Source organism: Pristiophorus japonicus, chromosome 2 (assembly GCF_044704955.1).
Source record: "Pristiophorus japonicus isolate sPriJap1 chromosome 2, sPriJap1.hap1, whole genome shotgun sequence".
Lineage (NCBI taxonomy): Eukaryota > Metazoa > Chordata > Chondrichthyes > Pristiophoridae > Pristiophorus > Pristiophorus japonicus.
The window spans coordinates 374,923,266-374,942,839 of record NC_091978.1 but is presented as its reverse complement, the minus strand read 5'-3'; the positions used below and the strand labels follow the sequence as shown (position 1 = coordinate 374,942,839).

Here is a 19,574-nt window from a genome sequence, read left to right as displayed (position 1 = left end):
GTGGGTCTGTGTGTGTGTGCGCGGGTGGGTCTGTGTGTGTGCGGGTGGGTCTGTGTGTGTGCGCGCGCGGGTGGGTCTGTGTGTGTGTGTGCGCGGGTGGGTCTGTGTGTGTGTGTGTGTGTGCGGGTGGGTCTGTGTGTGTGTGTGTGCGGGTGGGTCTGTGTGTGTGTGCGGGTGGGTCTGTGCGGGTGTGTGTGCGGGTGGGTCTGTGTGTGTGTGTGTGTGTGCGGGTGGGTCTGTGTGTGTGTGTGTGTGTGCGGGTGGGTCTGTGTGTGTGTGTGGGTGTACGTGTGTGTGTGTGCGCATGCGGGTGGGTCTGTGCGTGTGTGTGTACACCGGTGTGTGTGCGCACGCTGATGGGTCTGTCTGTGTGTGTACCAGTGTGTGTGTGTGCGCGCGCGTGTGTGTACGGGTGGGTCTGTCTGTGTGTGTGTGTGTGCGTGGGTCTGTCTGTCTGTGTGTGTGTGTGTATACCGGTGTGTGTGTGCGCGCTCTGGTGGGTCTGTCTGTGTGTGTACCGGTGTGTGTGTCTGCGCGTGTGTGTGTGTACGGGTGGGCCTGTGTGTGTGTGCGGGTGGGCCTGTGTGTGTGCGGGTGGGCCTGTGTGTGTGTGTGTGCGCGGGTGTGCCTGTGTGTGTGTGTGTGCGCGGGTGGGTCTGTGTGTGTGTGCGGGTGGGTCTGTGTGTGTGTGTGTGTGCGCGGGTGGGACTGTGTGTGTGTGTGTGTGTGCGGGTGGGTCTGTGTGTGTGTGCGGGTGGGTCTGTGTGTGTGTGTGTGTGTGTGTGTGCGGGTGGGTCTGTGTGTGTGTGTGCGGGTGGGTCTGTGTGTGTGTGTGCGGGTTGTTCTGTGTGTGTGCGGGTTCTGTGTGTGTGTGTGTGCGGGTGGGTTTGTGTGTGTGTGTGTGTGCGGGTGGGTCTGTGTGTGTGTGTGCGGGTGGGTCTGTGTGTGTGTGCGGGTGGGTCTGTGTGCGGGTGGGTCTGTGTGTGTGTGTGTGCGGGTGGGTCTGTGTGTGTGTGCGCAGGTGGGTCTGTGTGTGTGTGCGGGTGGGTCTGTGTGTGTGTGTGTGTGCGGGTGGGTCTGTGTGTGTGTGTGCGCGGGTGGGTCTGTGTGTGTGTGTGCGGGTGGGTCTGTGTGTGTGTGTGTGTGCGGGTGGGTCTGTGTGTGTGTGTGTGCGGGTGGGTCTGTGTGTGTGTGTGCGGGTGTGTCTGTGTGTGTGTGTGGGTGGGTCTGTGTGTGTGTGTGCGGGTGGGTGTGTGTGTGTGTGCGGGTGGGTCTGTGTGTGTGTGTGTGCGGGTGGGTCTGTGTGTGTGTGTGTGTGCGGGTGGGTCTGTGTGTGTGTGCGGGTGGGTCTGTGTGTGTGTGTGTGCGCGCGCGGGTGGGTCTATGTGTGTGTGTGTGTGCGGGTGGGTCTGTGTGTGTGTGTGCGGGTGGGTCTGTGTCTGCGTGTGCGGGTGTGTGTGTGTGTGTGCGGGTGTGTCTGTGTGTGTGTGTGCGGGTGGGTCTGTGTGTGTGTGTGCGGGTGGGTGTGTGTGTGTGTGTGTGCGCGTGGGTGGGTCTATGTGTGTGTGTGTGTGTGTGCGGGTGGGTCTGTGTGTGTGTGTGTGCGGGTGGGTCTGTGTGTGTGTGTGTGCGGGTGGGTCTGTGTGTGTGTGTGCGCGCGCGTATGGGTCTGTGTGTGTGTGCGGGTGGGTCTGTGTGTGTGTGCGGGTGGGTCTGTGTGCGGGTGTGTCTGTGTGTGTGTGCGGGTGTATCTGTGTGTGTGTGTGTGCGGGTGGGTGTGTGTGTGTGTGTGCGCGCGGGTGGGTCTATGTGTGTGTGTGTGTGTGCAGGTGGGTCTGTGTGTGTGTGTGTGTGCGGGTGGGTCTGTGTGTGTGTGTGTGCGGGTGGGTCTGTGTGTGTGTGTGCGCGCGCGTATGGGTCTGTGTGTGTGTGTGCGGGTGGGTCTGTGTGTGTGTGTGCGGGTGGGTCTGTGTGTGTGTGTGTGGGAGGGTCTGTGTGTGTGTGTGTAGCACATATTGTGGCGAGGAGTTTGTGTGCCTCTCTGCAAGGTGTTAAATGTCCAGACATTTATCTGATACCTGAAAGAAACAAGTGTACTTGCAGCATGTAACTTGTAAAATTAAACTTCCTGACATCACCTTAGAACGGCCTGGCTCTAATTTAAGATTCTGCTCCTTGTTCTGGACTCTTTCCTCCCCCCCACCGCCAGGGGAAATAGTTTATCAAATCCTTTAATCATCTTAAACAGCTCGATTAGATTTCCCTCTAATATTCTACACTTGAGGAAACACAGCCTAGCCTATACACCTGACCTCATAATTTAACCCTTTGAGCCTCGGTATTGTTCTGGTGAATCTGCTCCCCTCCGAGGCCGATAGACCCTCCCCGAGGGGAGGGATGGGGCGGGGCCCAGGACTGGACGCAATTATTGCGGATGGCGTCTGACCAGGGCTGTAAAATAACTCTAGAAAAGAGAAGGCTGAGAGTTGACATACTGGAGGTCTTTAAAATGTTCCCGACTCCCTGAGCCCCTCTCTCCATCACCTGCTCGGTGTTGGGTGTTGTCTGGTTACGCTCCTGTGAAGCACTTCGGGTTTTTACTGTGTTAACGGTGCTATATAAATGCAGGCTGTTGTTGATGATGTAAGGGTTCGATAGGGTAGCCATAGAGATGTTTCCACATGAGGGTGAGTCTAAAATGAGAGGCCATAAATATAAAACAGTCACTAATAAATCCAATGGGAAATTCAGGAGAAACCTCTTTACCCAGAGAGTGGTGAGAATGTGGAACTCACTGCCACAGGGAGGGGTTGAGGTGAATAGTATCGATGTATTTAAGGGGAAGCTAGATAAACACATGGGAGAGAAAGGAATAGAGAGATATGGTGATGGGGGGAGATGGGGAGCATAAACACTGGCAGTTGGGCGGAATGGCCTGTTTCTGTGCTGTACAATCGATGTAACTGGCTCTGGGAAATTGGATTCGAGCAGATAGATTTGGTGAAGAATTGACACAGACACAATTCCATGATTATAAGTTTCCATTGAAATGACAGAAAATCTAACAGTGAGCTGATGGGGGAGGGGGTCATTCAGTGGGGTGGAGGTCACTGACATTCAGTGGGGTGGGGGCGGGGGAACGTTCAGTGGGGTGGGGGAGGGGAACGTTCAGTGGGGTGGGGGAGGGGAACGTTCAGTGGGGTGGGGGAGGGGAACGTTCGGTGGGGGCGGGGGAACGTTCAGTGAGGTGGGGGTCACTGACATTCAGTGGGGTGGGGGTCACTGACATTCAGTGGGGTGGGGGCGGGGGAACGTTCAGTGGGGGAGGGGAACGTTCAGTGGGGTGGGGGTCACTGACATTCAGTGGGGTGGGGACGGGGGACGTTCAGTGGGGTGGGGGAGGGGGATGTTCAGTGGGGTGGGGGCGGGGGACGTTCAGTGGGGTGGGGGAGGGGGATGTTCAGTGGGGTGGGGGCGGGGGACGTTCAGTGGGGTGGGGGCGGGGGATGTTCAGTGGGGTGGGGGAGGGGGATGTTCAGTGGGGTGGGGGCGGGGGATGTTCAGTGGGGTGGGGGTCACTAACATTCAGTGGGGTGGGGGTGGGGGACGTTCAGTGGGGTGGGGGTGGGGGACGTTCAGTGGGGTGGGGGCGGGGGATGTTCAGTGGGGTGGGGGCGGGGGATGTTCAGTGGGGTGGGGGTCACTGACATTCAGTGGGGTGGGGGAGGGGAACGTTCAGTGGGGTGGGGGTGGGGGACGTTCAGTGGGGTGGGGGCGGGGGATGTTCAGTGGGGTGGGGGTCACTAACATTCAGTGGGGTGGGGGTGGGGGACGTTCAGTGGGGTGGGGGCGGGGGATGTTCAGTGGGGTGGGGGAGGGGAACGTTCAGTGGGGTGGGGGAGGGGAACGTTCAGTGGGGTGGGGGCGGGGGAACGTTCAGTGAGGTGGGGGTCACTGACATTCAGTGGGGTGGGGGAGGGGAACGTTCAGTGGGGTGGGGGCGGGGGAACGTTCAGTGAGGTGGGGGTCACTGACATTCAGTGGGGTGGGGGTCACTGACATTCAGTGGGGTGGGGGCGGGGGAACGTTCAGTGGGGGAGGGGAACGTTCAGTGGGGTGGGGGTCACTGACATTCAGTGGGGTGGGGGAGGGGAACGTTCAGTGGGGTGGGGGAGGGGAACGTTCAGTGGGGTGGGGGAGGGGGACGTTCAGTGGGGTGGGGGCGGGGGATGTTCAGTGGGGTGGGGGTCACTAACATTCAGTGGGGTGGGGGTGGGGGACGTTCAGTGGGGTGGGGGCGGGGGAATGTTCAGTGGGGTGGGGGAGGGGAACGTTCAGTGGGGTGGGGGGTCACTGACATTTAGTGGGGTGGGGGAGGGGAACGTTCAGTGGGGTGGGGGAGGGGAACGTTCAGTGAGGTGGGGGTCACTGACATTCAGTGGGGTGGGGGAGGGGGACGTTCAGTGGGGTGGGGGCGGGGGACGTTCAGTGAGGTGGGGGTCACTGATATTCAGTGGGGTGGGGGAGGGGAACGTTCAGTGGGGTGGGGGTCACTGACATTCAGTGGGGTGGGGGCGGGGAACGTTCAGTGAGGTGGGGGTCACTGATATTCAGTGGGGTGGGGGAGGGGAACGTTCTGTGGGGTGGGGGTCACTGACATTCAATGGGGTGGGGGCGGAGGTCGTTCAGTCCGTTTAACTCGTCCCATTTAATGGGTATAGAAAATAGATATTGTTCCAAAAACAGAGAGATCTGATTGAGTTCGTATTGGGGCCCAGGCTGTAGAAATCCTCATTTGGAGAAACAAATTTCTTGCTTCACTGAATATGTTTTTAATTGCCATGTTCCCTTCTAGTGCAGTGCATGGTGCTATCTCCATCCGAACAGCTGCTGGGCAGACTGCAAGATATTCGGAAGGTGAGAAATTTATTGATTGTACACTTTTGTACAATTTGTATCCAAGCATCTTAAAATTCATGCAGGTGGGTAATATTGGCCTGGAGTTTACCGTCAGCGGTGAGGAAAAGGTCTGGCCCTGAATAAAGCTTCCCACAGAGCGCTCCAGCTCCATAGCCAGATTTGCCTTTTTCAAAGTTCAAGTGATTTCAGTGCAGTATAATTGGAATTTCCTCGTGCAACAAGCTGTCTGAGCAACCCATCACATTGCAGAATTCTTACAGAAATGAGAACATAAGAAATAGGAGCAGGAGTAGGCCGTACGGCCCCTCGAGCCTGCTCCGCCATTTAATAAGATCGTGGCTGATCTGATCATGGACTCAGCTCCACTTCCCCGCCCGCTCCCCAGAACCCTTGACTCCCTTATCACTCAAAAGAGGCTGCTTTTATCCGGACTTTTCCTAAATGTTACAGAGAGCAAAACAAAGATTAAGGCTCTCACATGGGGAATGGGTAAACCTGAAATATCATGAACAAACTTTAAAAAAATTTATATATATATTAATTTAAAGTTTCTTAAAACTTGTAATTTTATCATAATGAAGAAATTTGTCACTTCATAAAATTAAAATGAGTTTGTCAGGGCCCAAACCTTTGTTTAGCAGTCAATACGCTGTTAAAACTCCAGCCACATCGATTCCAACACAGCATAGCTTTTAGTGGGGTATTTAACAGTAAAATACCCACGTTTTCGGCAGTTTCCCTGATTGCCGGCCGGGGGCGTATCAGACCAGTGAACGACTGACCATAACTTCAGGATTTCTGCGTTAGGATGTGCGCGCTACATTCTAAAGTTGTGGTCAGTTTGAAAGGGGCAATAACAGTGAACGCTGTTTGTTCACGAGCACTACCCCCGGCAAATCCCGGGCCACTGGGTTCTTTATCAATTGGACAATCTCATTCAAGCAGCTTTCACTGATAAGCATTGATTCGAAGAAGAGTTTCCAGAAAGATCGTTTATAAACTGAAATCTGCATCTATCAATCTGTGAGCCCTGGCCTAACAGCCTAACACACCCTGATGAGGGTAAGTTGGTTATGGAGAATGTGTAGGCTGCTCACTGCCTCTCCTCTCACTCTGTAAGGCAGGAAAGGCCCAATGACAGACCACGTTTTTTTAAGGCTAAAAGTGGTGATCAAATATTGACGTTTAAAACAAAGTTTGCTGTAGCAAATAAGATAGAAATAAACAAAATAGGAATCAATCAAGAAGGGATTAATCTCACTTTTTCAGATGTCTGCTGTTGAGTGTAAATGAGTCCAAGTTTATCTTACAGATTCCGGGGATGAATCAGTTTCCTTGGGTGAATCAGATGGCCTCTCTTTGTTCCTTGCTAACAACACGCAATGCTGAGCATCCTTTCGGATGAGATGTTCCAAATGACACCCATTGAGTTTGATGTATTCCAATCTTCATAAATGGCCACTGAAATAATTACAAAAAAACTCAATTCATATATTTTGATTTCTTTGAAAATAGCGTGATCAAAGAAATAATTGGTTAGACACTTGAAAGATGAACTGCACTAACAGGAGCAGGAGGAGGCCATTCAGCCCCTCGAGCCTGTTACACAGGAACAGGAGGAGGCCATTCAGCCCCTCGAGCCTGTTACACAGGAACAGGAGAAGGCCCATTCAGCCCCTCGAGCCTGTTACACAGGAAAAGGAGGAGGCCATTCAGCCTCTCAAGCCTGTTACCCAGGAACAGGAGGAGGCCCATTCAGCCCCTCGAGCCTGTTACACAGGAACAGGAGGAGGCCATTCAGCCCCTCGAGCCTGTTACACAGGAACAGGAGGAGGCCATTCAGCGCCTCAAGCTTGTTACACAGGAATAGGAGGGGGCCCATTCAGCCCCTCGAGCCTGTTACACAGGAACAGGAGGAGGCCATTCAGCCCCTCGAGCCTGTTACACAGGAACAGGAGGAGGCATTCAGCCCCTCGAGTCTATTACACAGGAACAGGAGGAGGCCATTCAGCCCCTCGAACCTGTTACCCAGGAACAGGAGGAGGCCATTCAGCCCCTCGAGTCTATTACACAGGAACAGGAGGAGGCCATTCAGCCCCTCGAACCTGTTACACAGGAACAGGAGGAGGCCCATTCAACTCCTCGAGCCTGTTACACAGGAGGAGGAGGCCATTCAGCCCCTCGAGCCTGTTACACAGGAACAAGAGGAGGCCCATTCAGCCCCTCGAGTCTATTACACAGGAACAAGAGGAGGCCATTCTGCCCCTCGAGCCTGTTACACAGGAACAGGAGGAGGCCATTCAGCCCCTCGAACCTGTTACACAGGAACAGAAGGAGACCATTCAGCCCCTCGAGCCTGTTACACAGCAACAGGAGGAGGCCATTCAGCCCCTCGAGCCTGTTACACAGGAACAGGAGGAGGCCATTCAGCCCCTCGAACCTGTTACACAGGAACAGGAGGAGGCCATTCAGCCCCTCGAGCCTGATCCATCATTCAGTGAGATCCTGGCTGATCTGTACCTCAAACTCCATTTATTGCATTTGATCCATATTCCTTGATACCCTTGCTTAATAAAAGTCTCTCGATCTCCGTCTTGACAATTTCAATTGACCCCGGCATCCCAGACCTTTGGGGGGGTGAGTTCCAGATTCCCACGACCCTTTGTGTGAAGAAGTGCTTCCTGACTTCACCCCTGAACGGCCTAGCTCTAAATTTAAGGTTCTGCCCCTGTGTTCGAGACTCACCCACCAGAAGAAATAGTTTCTCTCTATCTACCCGATCGAACCCCTTTATCATTTCGAACACCTCGATTAGATCACCCATCTTCTAATCTCCAGGGGATACAAGCCTAGTCTGTGCCAGCCGTCCTCATAATGTAACCCTTCAAGCCCCGATATCATTCTGGGCCAAGCCGTGACAGAGGCGCTACCCGCGGGATGATGTCACCACGCGGGTGGCGCTAGCCGGCACAGCGTTGCCTCTTGGCGCCTCTGCCAAAGAGCCGACTCAATTTCAGCCGGGGCTTGGACGGTGCTCACCACCGGCGAAGGGGCTTTGCCGCCCGTTTGTCATCTCCCGCCAGCGGTAACGGCTGGCGTCTACAACCCTATTTCGACCCCTTAACCTCAGGGTTGCTGGACTAATACCGCAATCATTGGGTTAAGTGGGTCTTCTGCGGTAATGCCAATCAGTCCACTTTACACCCTCCAATGTTTTTTCCCTTGATTTCGATCAGATGGGATGTAAGATCGGCCGATTCATTATCCCCAGTTTTTTGCATTACCGCCTAAACACTATTTCACCCCCTGAAGTTCAGTTCGATATCTGGCTCTGTGGTTTGCTGAAGATTTTGGTTTTTAAGGATTACATTGAAACGTCATTATGATGAAAACTGATGTATGAATCTTCTGCTTTTCCTTCCCTGCCCAAAATGTGCCAGTTCTGTCATGAAGATGGTGTGCCTTCACTGGGGGTGTCTGTAGTGCCTGCAGTGTCGGCTGCGGTGCCTGTAGTGCCTGCAGTGTCGGCTGCGGTGCCTGCAGTGCCTGCAGTGTCGGCTGCGGTGCCTGCAGTGCCTGCAGTGTCGGCTGCGGTGCTGTTTCCTTGCCGTGCACAGATTGAGCGGGGTTGTGTTGTCTTTGTGTCCCGTAGATCTCAGTTCGACAAATGAACCAGACGCGGTTCTACATCACACAGAACCAGAACTCAGTGGTGCAGGTCAATCTGCTGCTGATGGCTCTTCCTCCTCAGCTGACTCAGGACAATTATCTCTCACTCCTAAAGAATTACTTGGAGATCAAAGGTAAGTAAAGAGGCATCACAAGTGCTGAAAGTTAAAGAGAACAGAACCAAGGGTTCATTTGTTTGCTTGACTGGTTTATATTTTTGATCTATGTGACGGGTCGAGTTAGATTATCAAGTTGATGTTTGTACGTCGAGAAAGAATGATGAGAATAAACTTGCATTTATAAAGTTGCTAATCACGTCTTCGTGACGTCCCAGTGTTGAAGATCCAGTGAATTATTTTTGAATTACAGTTGCTGCTGGTAAAACATGGCAGTGCGTTACTCCGCTCAGAATGCTTGGGGAATCTCACCTCTGCTCCCAGCAACAAGCAAAGTCCTGTTGATTTCACCTCTTCAAAAAGGAACTGGAGACATTTGTTGGGAATGGGATTGGAGGTACGGGGATAGGTATAGACTTGGATCATCAGATAGCCACAGGGCACAGTGCTGGGCTGGAGTTCGGTGTGGGGATCGCAGGACAGGCTGCAAAAGTGGAGATTTTATTTTGGGGCCAGGATGTATTTGTACAGAACGTTCCTGAACAGACGAGCCCAGGTACGCTCTTGTCTAACCTTGACCAGCTATCTGTGCTTGCACTGTAACACGAGAAAGACACAGTACAGTTTTACAGCAATAACACACTGCATCAGAGAGAGCAGCATTACTCGAGCCATTGAAATGGATCTGTGTCCATTGGAACTCAACAGGGCAGAAAATTCTGTTCAGAATATTTGACACAGATCCCAACATTTTGTGCTTGCTACAAAATTGTGTGTTTGTCGTGTATGTTGATATGTTGCCGTTTATTGCAAGAGGATTTGCGTATAAGAGTAAAGACATCTTACTGCAATTATATCGGGCCTTGGTGAGACCACACCTGGAGTATTGTGTACAGATTTTATTCTGTTCCAAACACAGATGAGACTGCACACAGGGAGGTTAAAGTAACAGTGACCTCAGTCTTTATCAAGACACTCCAGAGTGAGGAACAGGCCTTAGGGGCCGGCTTATATACAGTGCTCCCAAGGGATCCCTGGTGGCGGAACATGGGAGTGCATGCTTTACAGATACACAACATCACTCCCCCCCGCCCCCCCCAGCCAAAGTCAAAGTGAAAACTATTTACAAGGTGAGGCGGTCGGGAGCCTTTCTTTCCCTGGTGGACCGCCTCGGTACAAATGTCTGTTCTGGTGTGTTGGCTGTGCCCTCGCTGGGCTGGTGTGTTGTTGGCCCTGCAGGGCTGCTGGTTGAGCCTGGCCTTGCTGGGCTATTGGACGTGATGGGTTCGATTTCCTGGTCCGGGGTGGTGTCGTTGATCCTTTGGGTGTGTGTTGTGGGCTCGAAAAAGGTGGTTTGTTCAGGGCAATCTGTGAACCGCAGCCTCGTTTGGTCCAGGTGCTTTCTGTAAATTTGTCCATTGTCTAGTTTGACTACAAACACCCTACTCCCTTCTTTAGCTATCACCGTGCCCGCGATCCACTTGGGACCATGTCCATAGTTTAGCACATACACAGGGTCATTCAGATCAATTTCCCGTGACACAGTGGAGCGACCATCGTTTACATTTTGTTGCTGCCGCCTGCTCTCTACCTGATCATGCAGGTTGGGGTGAACCAGCGAGAGTCTGGTTTTAAGTGTCCTTTTCATGAGTAGCTCAGCCGGGGGCACCCCTGTGAGCGAGTGGGGTCTTGTGTAGTAGCTGAGCAGTACTCAGGACAGGCGGGTTTGGAGTGAGCCTTCTGTGACTCATTTAAGGATCTGTTTGATTGTTTGTACTGCCCGCTCTGCCTGCCCATTGGAGGCTAGTTTAAACGGGGAAAGGTGACATGTTTGATCCCATTGCGGGTCATGAATTCTTTAAATTCGGCACTGGTGAAACATGGCCCGTTGTCACTGACCAGTATGTCAGGCAGGCCGTGGGTGGCAAACATGGCCCTCAGGCTTTCAATGGTGGCGGTGGCGGTGCTTCCCGACATTATTTCACATTCAATCCATTTTGAAAAAGCATCCACCACCACCAGGAACATTTTACCGAGAAACGGGCCCGCATAGTCGACATGGATCCTCGACCATGGTCTGGAGAGCCAGGACCACAAACTTAGTGGTGCCTCTCTAGACGCGTTGCTCAACTGAGCACACATGCTGCATTGCCGTACACAGGACTCTAAGTCAGAGTCGATACCGGGCCACCACACGTGGGATCTGGGTATCGCTTTCATCATTACTATACCCGGGTGTGTGCTGTGGAGATCCGAGATGAACGTCTCCCTGCCCTTTTCGGGTAGCACTACGCGGTTACCCCACAACAGGCAGTCTGCCTGAATGGACAGCTCGTCCTTTCGCCGCTGGAACGGCTTGATTAGCTCTTGCATTTCAACGGGGATGCTGGCCCAGCTCCCATGCAGTACACAGTTTTTTACTAGGGACAGCAGAGGATCTTGGCTGGTCCAAGTCCTAATCTGGCGGGCCGTGACAGGTGATTTATCATTTTCAAACACTTCCATGACCATCAATAAGTTTGCAGGCTGCGCCATTTCCACCCCCGTGGTGGGCAATGGTAGCCGACTGAGAGCATCTGCACAGTTCTCGGTGCCTGGCCTGTGGCGGATGGTATAGTTATACGCTGATAGCGCGAGTATCTACCTTTGTATGCGGGCTGAGGCATTAGGATTTATCCCCTTGTTTTCAGCGAACAGGGATATGAGGGGCTTGTGATCGGTTTCCAGCTCAAATTTGAGGCCAAACAGGTACTGATGCATTTTCTTTACCCCGAACACACACACACTAATGCCTCTTTCACAATCATGCTGTAGGCCCTCTCGGCCTAAGACAAGCTCCTGGAAGCATAGGCGACAGGTTGCAACTTCAGCGCAACGTTGGCTTGTAATACACACCCAACTCTGTACGACGACGCATCACATGCTAGCACAAGTCTTTTACACGGTTATGCAATACAAGCAGCATGTTGAAGCATAAAATGTTTCTGGCTTTCTCAAAAGCAATTACTTCTTTTTTTCCCCATACCCAGTTCTCACCTTTACGCAATAACGCATGTAGGAGCTCTAAGAGGGTGCTTAACTCCGGTAGGAAGTTACCAAAATAGTTGAGGACTCCCAGGAACGACTGCAGCTCCGTGACATTCTGTGGCCTGGGCGCGTTCCTGATAGCCTCTGTCTTGGCGTCTGTGGGCCGAATGCCATCCGCCGCGATCTTTCTCCCCAAAAACTCCACTTCTGTTGCCATGAAGATGCATTTCGACCTCTTCAGCCGCAGCCCTACGCGATCCAGTCGCTGGAGGACCTCCTCCAGGTTTTGTAGGTGCTCGACGGTGTCCTGACCCGTGACCAATATGTCGTCCTGAAAAACCACTGTGGGTGGTACCGACTTGAGTAGGCTCTCCATGTTTCTCTGGAAGATCGCTGCAGCCGACCTAATTCCAAACGCGCATCTGTTGTAGATGAATAGTCCCTTGTGCGTGTTGATGCAGGTGAGGCCCTTCGAAGACTCCTCCAGCTCCTGCGTCATGTAGGCCGAAGTCAGGTCGAGCTTGGTGAACGTCTTGCCTCCTGCCAGCGTCGCAAATAGGTCGTCTGCCTTAGGTAGTGGGTATTGGTCCTGTAGCGAGAAACAATTAATAGTTACTTTATATTTGCCGCAAATCCTGACCGTACCATCACTTTTGAGTACTGGAACAATCGGGCTGGCCCACTCGCTGAATTCCACTGGGGAGATGATGCCCTCGCGTTGCAGCCTGTCCAGCTCGATTTCCACTCTCTCCCTCATCATGTGTGGTACAGCTCGCGCCTTGTGGTGAATGAGTCATGCCTCTGGGACCAGGTGGATCTGCACCTTTGCCCCGGAACAGTTTCCAATGCCTGGCTCAAAAAGGGAAGGAAATTTGTTAAGAACCTGGGTACATGAGGCCTCATCGACATGTGATAGCGCTCGGATGTCATCCCAGTTCCAGCAGATTTTGCCCAGCCAGCTCCTTCCAAGCAGTGTGGGGCCATCGCCTGGGACAATCCAGAGTGGCAGTTCGTGCACCGTGCCCTCATAGCTGACCTTGACCATGGCACTGCCCAGGACAGTGATGAGCTCTTTGGTGTACGTTCTCAGTTTTGTGTGGATGAAGCTCAGGGCTGGTCTGAGTGCCTTGTTGCACCACAATCTCTCAAACATCTTTTTACTCATGATGGATTGGCTCGCACCAGTGTCCAGTTCCATGGCTACAGGTAAGCCATTCAATTTTACGTTTAGCATTATAGGTGGACATTTCATCGAAAATGTGTGCACCCCGTGTACTTCAGCATCTGCCTCCTCTCTCTGAGGCTCGAAATTGCTTTGATCCACCATGGACCGATCTTCCTATGCCACGTGGTGGTTAGCAGGTTTTGCAGAGCTTGCAGCACATCTGCAAGCTCGTTGGAGGTGCCCCATTGTTCCACAGCTCTTGCAAACATACCCTTTGAAGCGGCATGAATAGGCTGAATGGAAGCCTCCACAATGCCAACAAGGTGTGAATTGCCTTGCATTCATCCTTTGTTGCGGACTCTGAGTCATCTGGGTCACCTGAGGCCTGCTGGCAGTTGCAGACTCGTGGTTTCTGTCCTGTACATTTCTGCTCGCAAACACAGTTCCAGTTAATTTATGAACATTGCTAGCACTTGTGAGCTGAGAGATTTGTTTGGTGTTATCACTGGTGGACATAAACGCCTGTGCTATCGCAATGGCCTTACTGAGGGTTGTTGTCTCTACAGTCAAAAGTTTCATTGGATGGTCTCGTGGCCAATGTCCAGTACAAAAAAGTCTCTGAGCATTTGCTCCAGGTAGCCATCAAACTCACATTGTCCTGAAAGTCGCCTTAGCTCGGCGACATAGCTCCCCACTTCCTGACCTTCAGATCGCTAGCACGTATGGAACCGATACCTCGCCATCAGCATGCTCTCCCTCGGGTTAAGATGCTCCCGAACCAGTGTACACAGCTCCTCATACGACTTATCTGTGGGTTTCACCGGAGCCAGAAGATTCTTCATGAGGCTGTAGGTTGCTGCCCTGCAGACTGTGAGGAGGACCAATCTCCTTTTTGCAGCACTTCCTTCTCCGTCCAGCTCGTTGGCTACAAAGTACTGGTCTAGCCGTTCGACATAGGCTTCCCAGTCCTCACCCTCCGAGAACTTCTCCAGGATGCCCACAGTTTGCTGCATCTTTGCGTTGGATTCGTATACTCGTCGCCAGTTATTGTGTGCCTGACACAGATGAGACTGCACACAGGGAGGTTAAAGTAACAGTGACCTCAGTCTTTAATAAGACACTCCAGAGTGAGGAACAGGCCTTAGGGGCCGGCTTATATTCGGTGCTCCCAAGGGATGCTGGGATCCCTTGGGACTTCAGGGGATGTGCTCCCTGGTGATGGAACATGGGAGTGCATGCTTTACAGATACACAACAGTTTTGGTCTCCTTACCTAAGGAGGGATATAATTGCCATAGAGGGAGTGCAACGAAGGTTCACCAGACTGATTCCTGGGATGGGGAGACTGTCCTATGAGGAGAGATTGAGCAGACTAGGCCGATATTCTCTAGAGATTAGAAGAATGAGGTGATCACATTGAAACATACAACATTCTTACAGGGTTTGACAGGGTAGATGCAGGGAGGATGTTCCCCCGGGCTGGGGAGTCTAGAACCAGGGGTCACAGTCTCAGGATAAGGAGTTGGCCATTTAGGACTGAGATGAGGAGGAATTTCTTCACTCAGAGGGTGGTGAATCTTTGGAATTCTCTGCCCCAGGGGGCTGTGGAGGCTCAGTCTCTGAGTATATTCAAGGCTGAGATCAATAGATTTTGGATATTAAGGGAATCGAGGGATATGGGGATCGGGCGGGAAAGTGGAGTTGAAGTTGAAGATCAGCCATGATCAGATTGAATGGCGGAGCAGGCTCGAGGGGCCGAATGGCCTACTCCTGCTCCTAATTATTATATTCTTACGTCGAGCACTCCAATATAAAATCTAAAATACATTTATCTTTTTTAAAAAATTATATAAATTACCAAAATATTTATCGAGCAATCCCATAGGTGCGAAGGGTCTGGGGAGAGGCCGCTGTAACTCTGTCTCTGATCTGTGCTGCCTTCCAGCCAGACTTCCCCAGTGGGAGCACAGCATCGCACAATCTCTTTGCCACTAACCATGCACTTTTTGTCTCTGTCCCTTGTTCCAGTTGTCTCCACTGATTTTCCAAAGTATCTGCCGAGTGCCTTTTGATGGTCTGTGACTTTTGTCCTTTGTGCAATACATGCAACATGTAAACACCTAACACACAGACACACATGCAACATGTAAACACGTAACACACAGGCGCACATGCAACATGTAAACACGTAACACACATGGACACATGCAACATGTAAACACGTAACACACACGTGCAACATGTAAACACGTAACATACGGACACACATGCAACACGTAAAAACGTAACACACACACATGCAACATGTAAACACGTAACACACAGACACACATGCAACATGTATACACGTAACACACAGATACACATGTAACATGTAAACACGTAACACACAGACACACATGCAACATGTAAACACGTAACACACAGACACACATGCAATATGCATACACGTAACACACAGACGCACATGCAACATGTATACACACAGACACACATGTAACATGTAAACACGTAACACACACGGACACACCCATGCAACATGTAAACACGTAACACACAGACACACATGCAATATGCATACACGTAACACAGATGCACATGCAACATGTATACACACAGACACACATGTAACATGTAAACACGTAACACACACGGACACACCCATGCAACATGTAAACACGTAACACACACACACGTGCAACATGTAAACACGTAACATACGGACACACATGCAACATGTAAACACAACATACGGACACACATGCAACATGTAAACACGTAACACAGACATGCATGCAACATGTAAACACAACACACAGACACGCATGCAACATGTAAACACGTAACACAGACACATGCAACATGTAAACACGTAACAGACGCAGACACACATGCAACATGCAACATGTAAACACATAACAGACACACATGCAACATGTAAACACGTAACACACATGCAACATGTAAACACGTAACACACAGACACACATGCAACATGTAAACACCTAACACAGACACACATGCAACATGTAAACACGTAACACACAGACACATGCAACATGCATACACGTAACACACAGACACACATGCAACATGTATACACACAGACACACGTAACATGTAAACACGTAACACACACGGACACACCCATGCAACATGTAAACACGTAACACACACACACACATGCAACATGTAAACACGTAACATACGGACACACATGCAACATGTAAACACGTAACATACGGACACACATGCAACATGTAAACACAACACAGACACACATGCAACATGTAAACACAACACACAGACACACATGCAACATGTAAACACGTAACACAGACACATGCAACATGTAAACACGTAACAGACGCAGACACATGCAACATGCAACATGTAAACACATAACACAGACACACATGCAACATGTAAACACGTAACACACATGCAACATGTAAACACGTAACACACAGACACACATGCAACATGTAAACACATAACACAGACACACATGCAACATGTAAACACGTAACACACAGGCACACATGCAACATGTAAACACGTAACACACAGACACAAGAAAGCTCAACAACAACAACTTGTATTTATGTAGCACTTTAACACAGTGTGCTCCCCAGGTGCTTCACAGGTGTGCTATAAAACAAACTTTGACACTGAGCCGCATGAGAAATTAGGGCAGATGACCAAAAGCTTGGTCAAAGAGGGAGGTTTTAAGGAGCGTCTTGAAGGAGGAAAGAGATCGAGAGGCAGAGAGGTTTAGGGAGAGAGTTCCAGAGCTTGGGGCCCAGGCAGCTGAAGGCACGGCCACCAATGGTGGAGCGATTATAATCAGGGATACTCAGGAGGGCAGAATTAGAGGAGTGTAGAAATTTCAGGGGGTTGTGGGGCTGGAGGAGATTACAGAGATAGGGAGGGGTTAGGCCATGGAGGGATTTGTAAACAAGGATGAGAATTTTGAAATCAAGGTGTTGTTTAATCGGAAGCCAATGAAGAACACAGGGGGTGATGGGGGAGCGGGACTTGGTGCGAATTAGGACAAGGGGGCAGCCGAGTTTTGGATCACCTCAAGTTCATGTAGGGTGGAAAGTGGGAGGCCAGCCAGGAGTGTGGTCTAGAATAGTCAAGTCTAGAGGTAACAGAGGCATGGATGAGGGCGATGTTACGGAGGTGGAAATAGACGGTTTTAGTTATGCTGCGGATATGTGGTCAGAAGCTCATTTCAGGGCCAAATATAACACTGAGGTTGCGAACAGTCTGGTTCAGCCGGAGAGGGATGGAGTCGGTGGCTAGGGAACGGAATCTGTGGCAGGGACCGAAAACAATGGCTTCGGTCTTCCCGATATTGAGGTGGAGGAAATTTCTGCTCATCCAGTCAGCGGAAAATCGGCACAAAGACCGCAGAAGCTGATCCTGTCATCGGCACAGAAACATCAAATATCGTCATACATCGATTTCATGTAAATAATGATTGCAGAATGCATTTAGGGTGACTGTTAAACTGTCAATAGTTGCAGTGTATTGTAAGGACAGAAAAGTTGCATTTGAACCAAACTTGAATCTAATTGTGTCTGTAATAATGAAAACCAGTTATCAGCAGCAAGTTGTGTTTCGAGTCAAACCATTTGTAAGATCGTATTACGTGTTGGTTCGTTGACAGGTTTATGATTCTGTTAGTGCAAGGGGAATGTTTAACGTAACCATGATGTTCTGACTGTAACTATGGCGATTGTGTTGTTCGACAATCCAGCAAAAAGTTCAGCAATTTACAGTCTCAACAGCAAAAAATGTTCTCATTGTTTGAATAATTGAAATTCTGGAGAATCTGTTTGTGTCTGACTTTATGTTTGTAGTTTCTGCTGTACAGAGTATTCCGCATGGATCTGTATAAAAATAAACTGAAATGAACCTCTTTCTTTCCCCAGGGAATCTGGTGTCCCTCAGTTATGTTTACGCAGAACAAGGTACGATGACTGTTTCTTGTAAAACCCCCATTGGAAGTTGTTTAATTGCAGTTTAAATGGTGAATTGCGGCAGAGTTCTCGGTCTGGGTGCCCAACTCCAGTGTGATGCAGCTGCGACTGTGAGCTTGTTGTTTAGTGATACGAGTGTTGGTGCCAGAGGTTCTGCTCTCCGCTGCTCACCTTTACAGGCTCCTCTGTATTGGAGAGGCCAAATGTAGAGTGTGTTTGTTAAGTAACCGTGCTGTGTTTGGAAACACGATGCTAATCTCCCCTCTGGCTGGCCATGTGAACTTACGTCATTCGATAGTTTGACCTCTGTCTGCGCCGCAGTGTCTTGGCTGCTGACCAGTGCCCGGGTTCACCATGGCCTTGATGTTTGGCAGAGTATCGGTGATTCTGGAGCTGGGTTTCCAGTGCTGAGTACATGTACCAAATGTTGGCTGTGTCCTGGCCCTAACTTGCCTTGCTTTGTTTCAGGTGCCGCTGTGCTGGATATCTCATGTTTTGCTGAAGCAGAGAGGATTTTTATGCTTGTTAAAGATACTACAATTAGTGACCGACAGCTCACCACAGTTATAATCCCCGACATTCAGGTAATGGTCCGAGGAGCTGGCTAAATGGGATGATTCACTCCAAGGCAGATCGCATGGGTTTCCACACAGCGCAGAGAATACGATTAAATCCCACTGTCCATTGCATGCAAGCTTCAATGTTAGATGAATATGACCAAGGAGTAATTAGCTAGACTTTCCTCACCTGCCTCTACAGTAAAGTTTGGCTTTAGAAAGAAAGGAGAAAGAACTTGCATTTCTATAGCGCCTTTCATGATCTCAGGACGTCCCAAAGTGCTTTACAGACATTGAAACTCTCCGTGAGCTTTCACAAACAGCAATGTGATAACCAAGTAATCTGTTAAAGTAATGTTAGCCAGGACACTCTTCGAAATAGTGCCATAGGAGCTTTTACATCCATTGAAAGGGTGCACCCGAGAAGGGCTTGGGATTAATGTCTCATCCGAAAGACTGCTCCTCCAACAGTTCGGCTCTCCCTCAGTATTGCCCCTTCGACAGTGCAGCACTCCCTCAGTACTGCCCCACCGACAGTGCGGCACTCGCTCAGTACTGCCCCTCCGACAGTGCGGCACTCGCTCAGTACTGCCTCTCTGACAGTGCAGCGCTCCTCAGTGCAGCGCTCTCTCAGTACCGCCCCTCCGACAGTGCGGCACTCCCTCAGTACTGCCCCTCCGACAGTGCGGCACTCCCTCAGTACTGCCCCTCCGACAGTGCAGCACTCCCTCAGTACTGCCCCTCCGACAGTGCGGCACTCCCTCGGTACTGCCACTCCGACAGTGCAGCACTCCCTCAGTACTGCCCCTCCGACAGTGCAGCACTCCCTTCAGTACTGCCCCTCCGACAGTGCGGCACTCCCTCGGTACTGCCCCTCCGACAGTGCAGCGCTCCCTCAGTACTGCCCCTCCGACAGTGCGGCACTCGCTCAGTACTGCCTCTCTGACAGTGCAGCGCTCCTCAGTGCAGCGCTCCCTCAGTACCGCCCCTCCGACAGTGCAGCACTCCCTCAGTACTGCCCCTCCGACAGTGCGGCACTCCCTCGGTACTGCCACTCCGACAGTGCAGCACTCCCTCAGTACTGCCCCTCCGACAGTGCAGCACTCCCTCAGTACTGCCCCTCCGACAGTGCG

General features: G+C 51.1%; 1 protein-coding gene across 2 annotated transcripts in view; it reads left to right on the top strand.

Annotated features, from left to right (window-relative positions):
- The window catches only part of LOC139251202 (diacylglycerol kinase theta), a 143,203-nt gene that overhangs the window by 89,736 nt on the left and 33,893 nt on the right, over window positions 1–19,574 (top strand). For both annotated transcript variants that reach the window (XM_070873175.1, XM_070873176.1), the window contains exons 12-15: window positions 4,856–4,917; window positions 8,573–8,723; window positions 17,837–17,875; window positions 18,353–18,468. In XM_070873175.1, the coding sequence (XP_070729276.1) occupies window positions 4,856–4,917; window positions 8,573–8,723; window positions 17,837–17,875; window positions 18,353–18,468 (368 nt within the window). The remainder of the gene's footprint in view (window positions 1–4,855; window positions 4,918–8,572; window positions 8,724–17,836; window positions 17,876–18,352; window positions 18,469–19,574) is intronic.